This window comes from Panthera pardus, unplaced genomic scaffold (genome assembly GCF_024362965.1).
Source record: "Panthera pardus isolate Hobbes unplaced genomic scaffold, ASM2436296v1 HiC_scaffold_15, whole genome shotgun sequence".
Lineage (NCBI taxonomy): Eukaryota > Metazoa > Chordata > Mammalia > Carnivora > Felidae > Panthera > Panthera pardus.
Window position 1 is genome coordinate 74,268,363 of NW_026526710.1, and position 14,352 is coordinate 74,282,714.

General features: G+C 36.9%; 1 protein-coding gene across 11 annotated transcripts in view; it reads right to left on the reverse strand.

The window, feature by feature from the left end:
- PIGN (phosphatidylinositol glycan anchor biosynthesis class N) overlaps positions 1–14,352 on the reverse strand; it is a 103,136-nt gene that overhangs the window by 52,817 nt on the left and 35,967 nt on the right. For all 11 annotated transcript variants that reach the window (XM_053902786.1, XM_053902789.1, XM_053902795.1 and 8 more), the window contains 3 exons: positions 12,814–12,873; positions 10,966–11,058; positions 10,273–10,328 (listed from right to left, as the gene is read on the reverse strand). In XM_053902786.1, the coding sequence (XP_053758761.1) occupies positions 10,273–10,328; positions 10,966–11,058; positions 12,814–12,873 (209 nt within the window). The remainder of the gene's footprint in view (positions 1–10,272; positions 10,329–10,965; positions 11,059–12,813; positions 12,874–14,352) is intronic.

A 14,352-nucleotide genomic window follows, 5' to 3' on the forward strand; every position in this document is an offset into this window, starting at 1 on the left:
TTTTTGTATGTAAAAAGCTACTAAATTAAATATTGACGATTTCAATGATTCAACATAATATAATCACTTATCTTTCTTCTACTTGATTCCAGAAATCTCTAAAGAGATAAGATGGGAGAACTGCAGGAAGTAAATCTTTTATGTAATGATATTAATTGGGTGGGGGTCATAGGCTTCTTTCTGAATCTGATACTCTCTAGAAAATGCATATAATATTACACACAATTTCCGAAAATTCATGAACCCCAGAAACTCATCTCTCTGAGTCCTATAAGCACACCTGATTAAGAACTGCACAACTCCAAGGATCCCCAGATCTTTCAACTCAGAGGAACCCAATCACTATTTCAGACTGCAAGAAAAGTCTCCACCTCAGGACTCACTGGGATTTGGAGGAAAAAGATACCAGGAAGTGGGAACACATGAAAGAAACACAAGTTACTTCAAAATGTTGTCATGGTCCCATTCTTTGTCCTTCAGATACCACACATTTTGGAATATTTTCCTAGAAGTCTTAGGACTGGAATCACTGGGCCAAAGAGCACCAGAATTCTTTGAAGGCTGTATCCGAGTCGAATTTTCCAAATTTCTATAAAATTCTTCTAATCGGTCTCTCTTCCTTGCTTTGATCCCCTCGGCTTCCTAAGACAGGAATTCCAGCTTCTAACTTAACTTGAAATTGATATGGGCATCTTATTTTCTACTTTATCAATTCTAAACTTCCTGGACTATTGATGACCATCTCTTTCCATTCTACGTAATTTCCCATCACCCCAAATGTACATCCTCAGCTATACAATGGTTACGCACTTCATTCGTCACCTATTCACATCTGAGTTTTTGTTCATAAAGATCCTTCCCTCTCTGCTTTCCAAAATCAAATCTTTATCACCCTTTATGGCCCTCTCCCAATCCCGCCTCACACCATTGGCATTTTAGTGTGGTCTACTATCAATTTATTTCTCATCAATTAAATTTTAATTTCCATATAGACCATTAATTATTTCTATTAAAAACCATAATACTATAATAATACTTAGCAAAGTACTAAGCACATAAAATGAATCAATAAATCTTAATTGATTAAAATGCTATCAAAATATTACAAATCTAAAAACAGGGGAAAGGGGCACATGGGTGGCTCAGTTGGTTGAGCATCTGACTTCAGCTCAGGTCATGATCTCATTGTTTGTGAGTTCGAGCCCCACAGCAGGCTTTGCCCTGATAACGCAGAGCCTGCTGAAGCAATCTCCCTTTTTCTGTGCCCCTCCCCTGCTAATGCTCCCTCCCTCTCTCTCAAAAATAAACATTAAAAAAAAAATTTTTTAAGGGGAAAAAATAACAGAATACTATACATTGCCATTTTAAAAGCACCTAATTATTTGCTAAACTAACTTAAAAGATGAAAAGCAGGCTTGTCTGGAGCTAAATTTCTTAGGCTAATTTAATACATATTCTCAAGCAAACTCTTAAGAATGAAGGAAGAAATATTTTTAAAGAAAAGTATTTATGTTATATTATGTTACATTTCATTACATTATATATGAAATTTTATATATGGAGCACTTAGGTAAAAAAAAAAAACAGCATCAGGCTAATTTATGCTTTTCCTAAAATTAATATTTATAAGTCTTGGGATATAACAAAGGTGTTTTTTTCAATATTTATTTATTTTGGGGGAGAGCACAAGCAGGGGAGGAGCAGAGAGAGGGGACAGAGGACCTGAAGCAGGCTGTGTACTGACAGGCTGACAGCAGTGAGCCCACTGTGGGGCTCAAACTCATGTACGGTGAGATCATGACCTGAGCCAAAGTTGGACACTCCACTGACTGAGCCACCCAGGTGCCCTGGGACACACCAAAGGTTTATGGTATGTCTGGAGTTCATCAAAATGTTCCATACAAATCTCACTGTAGCATTAGGACATTAAAGACTCTTACAAACTTGTCCCCAATCAAAATTTTTTAGCTTTCTGTAAGTTGAGAAAGGTACAAAATCATTCTTAGTGTCACCTATTATTTTTAATTTTTTTAATGTTTATTTATTTTCGAGAGAGAGAGAGAGAGAGAGAGAGTACAAGCAGGGGAGAAGCAGAGAGAGAGGGAGACACAGAATCCAAAGCAGGCTCCAGGTTCTGAGCGGTCTGCACAGAGCCTGATGTGAGGCTTGAACTCACGAACTGTGAGATCATGACCTGAGCTGAAGTTGGATGCTCAACTGACTAAGCCACCCAGGTGCCCCAAATAATTAAAAAATTTCTAAAAATAAAAAAATAGGGATTCAATTACATGACACCATTTTATTATTATTTTTTTAAGTTTACTTATTTATTTTGAGGGTGGGAGGGGCAGAGAGAGAGAATTCCAAGCAGGCTCCATGCTGTCAGGGGGACTCAGTCTTACAAACCGAGATTATGACCTGAGCCAAGATCAAGATTTGGGTGCTCAACTGACTAAGCCACTCAGGCTCCCCCTACACCATTTTATTTATTTATTAAAAAAAAAATTTTTTTTTTAACATTTATTTATTTTTGAAAGAGAGAGAAAGAGAGCACGAGCAGGGTAGGGTAGAAACAGAGGGAGACACAGAATACGAAGCAGGCTCCAGGCTCTGAGTTGTCAGTCAGCACAGGGCCGGATGCAGGGCTCTAACCCATGAACTGTGAGATCGTGACGTGAGCAGGAATCAGACACTCAACCAACTGAGCCACCCAGGCGCTCCATACACCATTTTATTTCTTAAGAAAAAGAGAAGATCTAAAGAAATACGGTAAGATGTTGACATTTCTTAAATCTGGTTGTGGGTACAAGGATTTTTGTTATACTCTCCATTCTTTTCAGCATGTTTGAAGAGGGATACATATGTACATAGGACATGTATGGAAAGATGCATAAGAAACTGCCACTTTGTCTCCAAGGAAAAAGACTATAAAACTAGAACTCAGAAGAGGTAACATTTTATTATTGCTTGTATAATTTCTATTGTGTATATGCATTATTTTTTCATTCACATTTTATCAACCAGGTTTTTTTAAAAAAAATAATTAAAACATTAAAATTTAACCACAGTTTCTGGCTATGATGGAGAATCTTGGACATACCAATGCTCCCACCAGGAACAACTAGAAAGCCTAATAGAATGAAATAAAAATCACTTTGAAGGTGCTCGAGAGTCACTGAGACCATCAAGACTAAGAGTTATTAAGATCCTAGAGAGAAGCAAACCAGAGGAGTAGTCCAGCATTCTACAAACATTAACTCTTAGGGCATCTGCCAGTCTTATTTTTGGCAAAGGTAGAGAATCCAATACAGCCTTTGACAATTCTATAATGCTGCGGAGATAAAAACTAAAATATGTGGCTGCCAATGCAGCCAGGACTTGAGGATCCAAAAGAGAAGAAAAATAAGAGAATAATATACAATTTTCATCCTGGATTTTTATTTTTTAAGTTTATTTATTTATTTTGAGAGTGTGTGTGTGTGCGTGCACTCAAGCAGGGGAGGGGCAGAGAGAAAAGGGAGAGAGAGAATCCCAAGCAGGTTCCGCACTGTCAGCACAGAGCCCGATGCGGGGCTCAAAGCCATGAAGTGTGAGATCATGACCTGAGCCAAAACCAAGAGTTGGAGGCTTAACTGACTGAGCCACCCAGGTGCCCCTCATTCTGGATTTTTTTTAAAAAAAGACATGAATGAAAACCTATCTGGAATGACTTAAGCTAACTTAACAGTTTCTGAGGTGAAGTCTTAAGAAGAATGGGAGAAGGAACTTTTATAAGCAATAACTTCTATGTGGAGAATTCTGGTAAAGAAACAGAGGTCACGTGCTAGTCAAAAGGGAAGTGAGCTGGACACTCAGCGAACTCTTCAGCTGTGTGGGACACAGCAGACAAGCAGCTATGAAGAAAGCCCTGAACAGGAGGGCAGAAGTTTTGTCAGTCTCAAGATACAGAAGAGACAAAACTTGGTGTTCAGGAGCCACTGAGGAAGGATAACACTTGCCTTCCACTGAGATCCCCTGGAGGCCATACTCCAAGAGCAGACACAACCAGAGGGAAGAGATGCAATGCAGCCCTGAGTCAGCTGTCATTCTGTTAGAGGATAAGGTAAAACCTCACTGGAGAAGGAGATAATCCAGAGCTTCCAAAACTTTTAATTCACAACGATAAGCATTCATCTAAAACCCACCAGACTCCATAATAGAACCAAATGAAGACAGGAGAAGCACACTCACAAATGATATGGTTATTGGTGGTGTTATCAGCTGCACTTTAACTGTGGCTACTATACTCAATAATAAAGGGCAAGATAGAAAATTGCACCAGAGAACTGGCATCTGTTTTTTAAATGAATTGAAATGGAAATTCTACAACTGAAAAAAATGTAGTAACTGAGACTCAGAACTCAAAAGCAGCAAACTGGACAAAGCAGGAGAGAGATTTGGTGTATTAGAAGACAGGTCACTAGAAGATATCCTGCCTGAACTTTGAAGAGCAAAAAGAATGAAAAATGCAGAGAAGACTATTAAAAAACTCCCAAATAACATACAAGCCCCTGTGAACGGCCCTAATATTTACACATGTAATTAGAATGCTAGAGAAGGAGGGAGAGAGAACTTGGTAGAATATTTGACGATCATGGCAGCAGATTGTGTCTAATAGTAACTTGTATGAAAAAAAATTTCTTTATTGGCTAAATCTTTTATATTTAAAACATCAAGTTTTAAAAGAATCTATTACCAGCAGGTTATGTTTAAATAAAAAAAAAAAGAAAGAAAGAAAAGAAAAAAGTAGCTATGATAGCTACTATTCCATCTTTTTTTAGTTATGTGAATATTGTAGAGGCAAGTAAGCCATGTTTTAGGATTATCAAGAATTTTATCATTAATTATTCAATATCTCTAATGTTTGGAGGACAAAATCTTAAAATGCTATCCTTTGAAGTGTTTTATCTTTTACATCTTCTCAGACTTTTATTACAAAAATATTTCACGTGTACTTATGTAAGATATTTTAGGAATACCTAGTGATATCTAGTCCATTCCTTTTTAGAATATTTATTTAGATTAAAGGAGAAATATTTCAAGAAGGTAAAGACAGAGAAAGGATGTCATTTCTAGAATAATCTGCATTCCATTACACTGACCATTGATGTAGAATCTTATTTTCATCTTTTAAGTCATAACTGAGTAAATAAAAATTTTCCATGTATGTATGTGATATATAAAAGTTACTTTTTTAAAAAGAGGAATTTCAATCTTGAAGGGGGAAATTGCATTTATAGTATATCAGATGGGTGACGTGGTAGAAAGATTCACATGAAAAACAGTATTTAAATTTGGTCTAAGCGAGGAACTTTAATCCATACCAGCCTAACAGAAACAAATACATTAAAAAGAAACAAAGTAGTTTTTGCCGTTTTTGGCAAAAAATATATTAAAATGTTTTGTTAAAGTTTAACTGCCTTGAGTTTGTATAGTAATTTTTAAGTAAAAGAGAATAGCCATTTTTGCTTCTATTGGCAAGGTACGTTTCTTCTAAAATATCCCTTAAGAGACCTTTCTTGTTCTTTTCCCATTTCATGTAATTCTTTTCCTTTAAAGATTTTCTGGGCCTTACTTTGGCCTCTATTGTACACAGTTTTCATAGACAAAGTGTATTTCCTCCTCCTCAAGGTAAGTTGACAGTCAAAACTTTTATGTTTCTCCTAGTCATGGAGCTCCACCTGCTGTACGTCCCTTGGCATAGCATTAGATCGGAAGGACCCAATCTTAGGTTTGAGTTTCTTTGTTGAATTCTACTTGTCAGGATAGATATTACAGGACTTTTATTCTTTTTCAGAAGTATTTAAGATATAAAAGATAAAATCTACTTATTTTTTTACAGAACAGGATAAAATAGGATATGCAAATACCATATGGATCCATTGGACTCTTTTACAAGATACGGTCAAGGACCTTAGCAATTGTATTTTTCTCACATCTTGAAACATTTGCTATTTCACCACCCTAGGAATTATTACATTATTCATGCTAGACAAGACTAAATAAGAGAATGGAAGAATGGTGGAATATCATTAAACTAAAATCTAGGGATGCTGGTGAAGTTGATCACGTAAGTAAAATTTCAAGACCATGAACCTTCTGATGTCAATATCCTAGATAAATTTTCTCAAACCTAAGAATTGAGGAGTGAATAATATATTTCTAAGAAGGAAAAGGAAATATGGCATTTATTCAAGAAGTCAGGCCTTCAATAAACAATTATTTGTAACAAGAACTTGAGCTATTTTGTAGAAAAAATCTGTGGCAACTGTTATCTTTAATCTACTATGATGTTTACGTGCCAACAATCACTTGATATAGCTTCTAAGTGGATGATGTTGACATTATATATAAAGGTGACTGTAAGAAAACAGATGGTATAAAAATGAATAAATTCATTGGATTACAGAAAAATAAAGAGTCCATGGTACTCACATGGTAAATGGCAACAACTGTTTTTCCCAGCATACTGAACTTATGTAATAAAAAAAGATACTACTCATAATAGAAATAAAATGTCCAGGAATAAAATAATGAAAAATGTATATTGTGGGGAAAACTATAAAATTTTACTTAAGGACACAACGGGGGATAGGAATAAGTAAATGTTGGATAGTAATATTCTATACTGTAAAAATGTCAATCCTCACCAAATTGCTTCCTAAATATAGTACAATAACCAAAGAAATTTTCATTTTCATAAAACTCAAGGTAATGATTCTAACATTTATATGGAAGAATACATTTCTTTTTTATGCCCATTATTTTTACGATTTTGTGATTTGTGCCAATGATTAAACTACCTATTTATTTTTTGTTTCTTTTTTAAGTATATGCTTTATCAAAGTAATATATGCACATAATTTTAAAAAGTAAAAAACTGTGCAGAGGGGACAAGGACAACCAATAAACACCTGCCCCACCCTTCTCATCTCTCATTCCCCAGTCCAGAGACAAAAACTTTTACAAGTGTCTATTTCTAGTTATTCTTGTAGTTACCTCCATTTTTCTTCATAATATGCTTTTATTACTATTTCTTGACTGGATGACCCGAGGCATTTTCTGTTGACTCCTCACTGATTCTGCCTGTTCCTGCTGTCTCCTTCCCCCTTAATATGGTTATATTACTATTTTTACCTCTTCTGTTGGCTACATTGGTCACTTTATTTTTAAGTAATCCCTACATGGGGCTCAAACTCATGACCCCGAGATCAAGAGTTGTATGCTCTACCCGCTGAGCCAGGGAGGTGCTCCTACATCAGTCACTTTAATAGTGGGCCTAGCAGTGCCTTGGTGGCTCAGTCGGTTGAGTGCCCGACTTTGATCCAGGTCATGATCTCGTGGTTCATGGGTTCGAGCCCCATGTCAGGGTCTGTGCTGACAGCTCAGAGCCTGGAGCCTGCTTTGGATTCTGGGTCTCCCTCTCTCTCTGCACCTCCCCTGCTCATACTCTGTCTCTCTCTCCTTCAAAAATAAATAAACATTTAAAAAAATGTTCAAATAATGTAGTACCTAAACCTCTGTCTTGTTTTGTCAACTATGTCCAGAATCTCCACATTCTATTTTATGAGAACAATAGCGCCACTACTATTCCATTTGTATTTCTCTTTTCCTCTGACTTCCAACATGTAACCCTGTGGGCTTGTCAAGGTTGGGAACATTGGCATTCTATTCCATAATAATAATTAAGTCTTCCCTGCTTTGCCTAAGGTTTGAGTCTAAAGTTTTTACTTTATTTTATTATTTTATTTTACTTTATTTTACTTTACAGTATTTACTTTATTATGATTATTTAAATACTGTTCACTGAACAGTTAAGTTCTATGCTAGGATTAGATTTTATCATCTATTTAACTGAAGCTTTGGTCTATGTGCCAATGTTCAAATGAATTCTTCCTCCCACTTCCAGCAACTGTTCAAAATCAGCTTACATATTAGGTTGCTTCATATACGAAGCATGCTTTCTTGTACAGTTTGAAACGTTTCCTTTTCCCTAAAGCTTCCACTTGTCATTGTTTCAGAGGATGAAGAAATATATGCCTTCCTGCTTCCTCCAGCTTCTTACTCCATCCATATGTTAAAATTCTTACTCAATCCATATATGAAAATTCATTTCCTTTCACTATTCTAATTTGGAGGGTTTGCCTCCCATTTGGACTATTCTTGTACAATTTATCTTTCTGTAAGTTTTTAGTCGCATTTCTGGTTTTTAACATATGCATCCCGTACCCTTTCTCATTTTGTAACATGTGCTTTTTCTTATAGATACAATAGTTCCTCAGATCTTTTATTTAAAAAAACTTTCAAATGTTTTTATTTTATTTTTGAGAGACACACAGAGAAAGCGAGGGAGGAGCAGAGAGAAAAAAGGAGACACGAAATCCGAAGCAGGCTCCAGGCTCTGAGCTGTCAGCATAGAGCCTGATGCAGGGCTCAAACCCATGAGCCGTGAGATCATGACCTAAGCCGAAGTCGGACGCCTAACCATCTGAGCCACCCAGGGGTTAGGTTCTCAAAGAACTTTTACATTCTGAGAACTTTAACATTGTAAGTTCTTTTCTTTTCCTTATTTCCTCAGGAGTCAATTCTCCACTTTACCTTAGACACTTTTTGGTCATATTGGAAGCTATTGAGAAATGGTGACTTTTAGCCAGAAAAGTCTGCAGGCAGGGCTAAAGCTTTGCTCCAGTGTTCAGGAATCAACCATGCTGTAGGGTCCCCAGAGGACAAAAAGCTAGCAGTGGCTCTGCAGGCAGATGTTGAGCATCAAAGCAGGGCAAGTTCATGGTCAGCCAGCAGGCCTAAGTAGAAGAAGCCAGGCAGTGTGCACCTGAACTCTTCACAGAAGAGTACCTCTTCTTTGACCAGTTTTTCTAAAGCGGCCAGTCTAAAGTAACCCACAGTCTCACTTTCAATGTCCCATGTATTTTCTTCGTCCCAGGAATTGATCATATATTTCTTGTTCATTTGTTTACTTTATTATGCTCTGACTACACCACTACACTGTAAATAAACAGATGCATATGATATGTATATGACATCATATGGGGAAAATAGTAAAAACTTGCCTTATAGCCTCTATATGCATATATGGTATCTTACAATTAGGGAAAGTCTTCAAAAATAATTCTACCTTTGATGGATATAACATAATATTTAGGGTACGTAATTTCATATGATCGTAAGTTGCAAAATCCCAATTTTGCTTGGTTTTTGCTCTCCTATTCACACAGATACACATATACCCAAAGTCAGGCATGTAATCACATTATTCAACAGGTAGTGCAATGTTTAAGCCTTTCTAGTTTATGAATACCACACTAATGCTACAGATTTGTCAAAAAGAATTCCAGTGAAGTCATTCAAACACTTCACTAACATCCATTATTTTGAAGAATTTCTATTTATCTTGGTCAAGAGCAAAATCCTCCCTAATTAAATGTGAACCCTTGCAAATTGAAAACGAACCTTGAGGAGGAGGAGTAAGGGAGGCCGAATAAACCTCCCCACGTCAGTAGTGCAGAGCCAGGTTTGTGACTCAAATCACAGGAGTGGGGACTCCAGATTCAAGGAAAAGAGATCTAGGACAGCAAAATCCTGCTGCCCTCCAAAGTCTGTTCTCCCCACCCACCCAGTAGTTGTCAATGTCTCCCAGAATTGTATCATCGGCCTTTTCTTGTCACTTTCTACATTCTCCTAGAGCCTCCTACATGTGTAACAGTTAACATCTTACCTTATGCTGATGCCTTCAGATCTTCATAACCAACTCTCAGGTCTATGTTGCAAGCCAAGTCCCTAATTTGTTGCCCTAATTTTATGTCTAATTTGTCACTAATTCTAACTAACTAATTGGTTTCTTCAAATGTAGGCTGAACGCAGAAACATTCATCCTTGCCCCTAACCATCTCTTCTTTATTTCTACAAGCCATCATGGTACCAAATGTCCCAATCAACCAAGCAAAGAGCCCCACACCTTCAATTAAGCCCTGTTGAATTGATCTCTTCAATGTCTCCCACAGCTCTCTGTGCCCCCTTTATCTCCTTTACCAGCCACTCAAAGGTATCTGGTATCTGGCCCATTATTTATAAAAGCAAGAGAAGAGGCTTTCGTTTTGGAGTTTGCACTAATATAAATAAAAAAGAAAAAGTTTCTAAGTAACTCATCTATCCTGTCAGCACTCAAACTCATTAAAATATTCCTTCCTACAAGTTAATAAAAAATATGAGACTTACTTAAATGGTATAAACAAAAACGGTAAAGTAACTTCTTTTTTCTGAGTCATTTTCACCTGGGAACCAAGTAGGAAAATATTTCATTATATTATAAATGAGACACAAATTAATTTCATTTTGAAATACAAACATTCATTAAAATGGCTCTTTGGGGATGGTTCACTACTTTGAAACTAAATGGAATTTTATGTTACTATATTATTTCATAAGTATTTAAACAAAAATTTCAGATTATCATACTATCATAATGAGCTGAGAATTAATCATATCAAGCTTGCAAAAGAACATACTGTAATCTCATTAAACTGTATTTCTTTTACTATAGAAGACAAAATAAGCCAAGCTGCCTTGACAATACTAACAGAAAGTTTCAGTGAAATGGTCACCTCTTTAACTTGTCTTAATGCATATGATAGTTGTATATGAAATGACAAGAAATGTTGCAGTCTCTAATACTACTTCTATGGGGCAAATTCTAATCAGTAAATTATAAGCATATGCGGTGGTCTTCGAAGGTCATTCTACGCACTCGAACTGATTCCTGGGATCTGCACCTCACAAATGTTAAACTTTATGACACTAGTCAAAGACACAAAAGATCATAAACTATAGAAAATAATTTCTTTACATTTTCACTTAATATATTTGATGTTAAAATTGTCATAGTATCCATTTTTGTGTGTCTTGTTTTACCTTGAATTGTTCGAGAATCTGTATTGCATTTGTAAACATGCTCTCTGCTTTGAAGAGATCAGTGTTGTTAAGATAATCTACAGGAAGGATGCCCTGTAAATAAAGAACACTGCTTTAGTATTGGTATTAATTTTACTAGTATAATATTATTAGTATTAACAACTCAGGCTATTCTTATAAAACAAAAAGAGTTACAAATGAAACAATAAAGACAAGACACGTAGAGGAATAAATTACTGAAATAATTAAGCAAAATGTTTTTAAAACCATAACTGAAATATTATTTTTTCTATTATTTTTTCTCACAAAGTGTATATAACAAAGTAAATAAAGTAATAGAGATGAAGTAAGTTCAATAAAACCTAGTATCTATTGAAAGACTACTGTGTGCTGAGCAGTGAGCTAAGTGCTTTGCACACACGAAAAATCCCTATGGTGGGCCACAGCCGGTATCCTTAAAAAGGAAAAAATGACATAATAAGAAAATTGAGAGTATACCGTGCATAGTAAGAGTAAGGGCTGCTTTGTTAATACACATACACATATACTTATGACCAGAAGGGTCACTTACTCAAGTTCTGAGTTAGAGGCCATTATTTAAAAAAGTTTTTTTTAATGTTTATTCATTATTGAGACAGAGTGCGAGTGGGGGAGGGGCAGAGAGAGAGAGAGGGAGTCACAGAATCTGAAGCAGCTCCAGGCTCTGAGCTGTCAGCACAGAGCCGGATGCAGAGCTCCAACTCACAAGTGGTGAGATCATGACCTGAGCTAAAGTCGTGCTCAACTGACTTAGCCACCCAGGCACCCCAGAGAACATTATTTTTTTAAAATTTGCTCTGAAAAGCTAAAATGAATGGCTAGTTGGAATGGATATTTTTGTTTGTTTTTTGGCTTTTCAGCACCCAGTTCCCATTTTTAACAGCACTACCATTCTATGTTGAGAAATCTCCCCCATTGGATATAACAGTGGGTTTCTTTTTGTTTTTATTTTTTTAATGTTTATTTATTTTTGAGAAAGAGAGCAAAAGTGGGGGAGGGGCAGAGAGGGAGAAAGAGAGTGGGGGAGAGGAGAGGAGAGGAGAGGAGAGGAGAGGAGAGGAGAGGAGAGGAGAGGAGAGGAAAGGGAGACATAGAATCCAAAGCAGGCCCCAGGCTCCGAGCTGTCAGCACAGAGCCCAATGCAGGGCTTGAACCCACAAACTGCACGATCATGACCAGAGCTGAAGTCGGACGCTTAACTGAATGAGCCATTCAGGCCCCCCAACAGTGAGATTCTAATGGAGCCCTACCTTCCTTTACTGAAGGATAAATAAATAACCCAAGCTAGCCCACTCAAGAGGTAAGCAGTGGAATCTGACTCCTAAGAGTCAAGGAACAAAAAGTACAAGTATAATACTATTCTCCCCTAGTGTTGGTGCACTGAGCACAACAGTTTGGTTCTTTCTTCCAAGTCCCTGGCGCTCCCTTAGTTCCTGTTCATTTCCAAGCCTGGATTTTGAGCACCCCTTCAAATCAACAACCCAGTAATATCATTTTAATAAATTCCCTTTAAATGGATTCAGTTTCTGCTGCTTGCAATAAAATTTATATATATTTTACCACTTATAACTGAAATACAAAGATAAATCTATATACATTTTAGAAAATAAAAAATTTTAAAGAGAAGCTATTAGGCTTCTGCTCTATGTTGTAGATTATAATACATACACAGTTAGATACTTAGAAAAAAAGAGAGGAAAGTAAGTTTTAAATGTAACCAAAGATTATTCAGAAAGACATAAAAAGTAAATTTTACTGTACAGTAAGCTTTTTTTATTCTGAGAGCTGATAAGAAATTTTATTCCTTACCACTGAATTAAGGGGAAAGGGAACTCCAATAAGAGAAGCCATCAATGGTGCAATATCAGCCTACAAACAGAAAATGTTCAATTCCAGTAAGTTTACAGACATCAATAAGAAAATTATATAATTTAATGCAACTATATTTTGGAGTATAATCATGATGTTCATTATAATCCATTACCTTCAAACATTTATTCAGTACACAATAGATATCAATCTCTAAAAATGTCATTTGCTACAGCTGCATCAACTTACACACTAGAACAAAAAGTTACTACCCTGGTAGCTAAGAACTTGACCACTCCATGTAAGAGTTTTTCAGTATTATGAATAGGATGCCTTAACTAGACAAAAAGTAAATAGCAAGAGAAGGCTTTAACTGGGTAAAGGTACATATTAAGAAAGAAAGTATATACCAGAAGGTTTGGCCAGACAGTGAAGTCCAGAAAAGACATAAACCCCCAGTTTCCCGGACACTTGTGTGTGTCTCTACCTCCATTTCCTTATCTCCCTCTGGCTTCTCAGCCACCTACAACTTCCTTTGATTCTTCACCATCCCACAGACACTCTCCCTGAGGGTAACAGAGCTAATACCCTCTATTTTTCTAAATCCGACTGTTTTTATATTAGTCCTTATAATTTTTCAGGCAGTAAAGTGCTTAGATGTCAAAATGCCCAGTTCCAAATCCTTGCCTGAAATCTGAGTCCTTGGGCAGGTTATCTGACCTCCTCAATGCCTCAGTTTCCTTATCACTTATTTATTTCCTTATCATTTAGTTATTAAAAAAAAAAAAAAAACCCTTACAGAGTTATGGCATAATTAAAGGAGATTAAATTTATAAAGTACGTGGCACAGAATAATCCTGCAGTGAATGGTGGCTACAAATGCTCTTCTGATTATTTTAATCACTTGACTTTTCAGCAGCACCGCATACACCATTCCCTTCTTGGCATCTGTAACACCACACACGCCACTCAATGTCTTCAGTCTCACTGGGGCTCCTTTCCAGATACCATCTCAAGTTGGAGTTTGGTCCCAGGCTCTCAGTGCTTCTCACGTTTTACCATCTGGACTCTCTTTACTAAGTACCATCCCACAGAAAACTGGAAAACTCCAATGGCCTCTAATTGCCTTGTGCCTTTCCCCCCAGAATCCACTGTTGGCTTCCTCCAACCTGTTCTTCCTGCTGCATCCAGAGAAATCCTTTCCCCAAAAAACAGATCATGTCACTCTCCAAGCTTCATATACTTCAAGGGCTTCCTCAAGCTTTAGGATTAAGTCCATAGGCCCATAAGGCCCTGCGGGGTCTAGTGCCCACCCAGACATCAGACCACAGTCTCAGTTTCTCTGCGCTCCTTTAATACACCGTATCCTCTTACCAGAGCTCTGTGTACATGTTGCTGCCTCTGCGTGGAAAGGGAGAGGGAACACCATGTGCCTGGTAACTCCTACTTAATTCTGCAATCTCAGCTCAAACCTCTATTTCTCAGGAAGACTTTGCAGACCATACAGTCTATCAGATATGTCCACTCTATACTCTCATA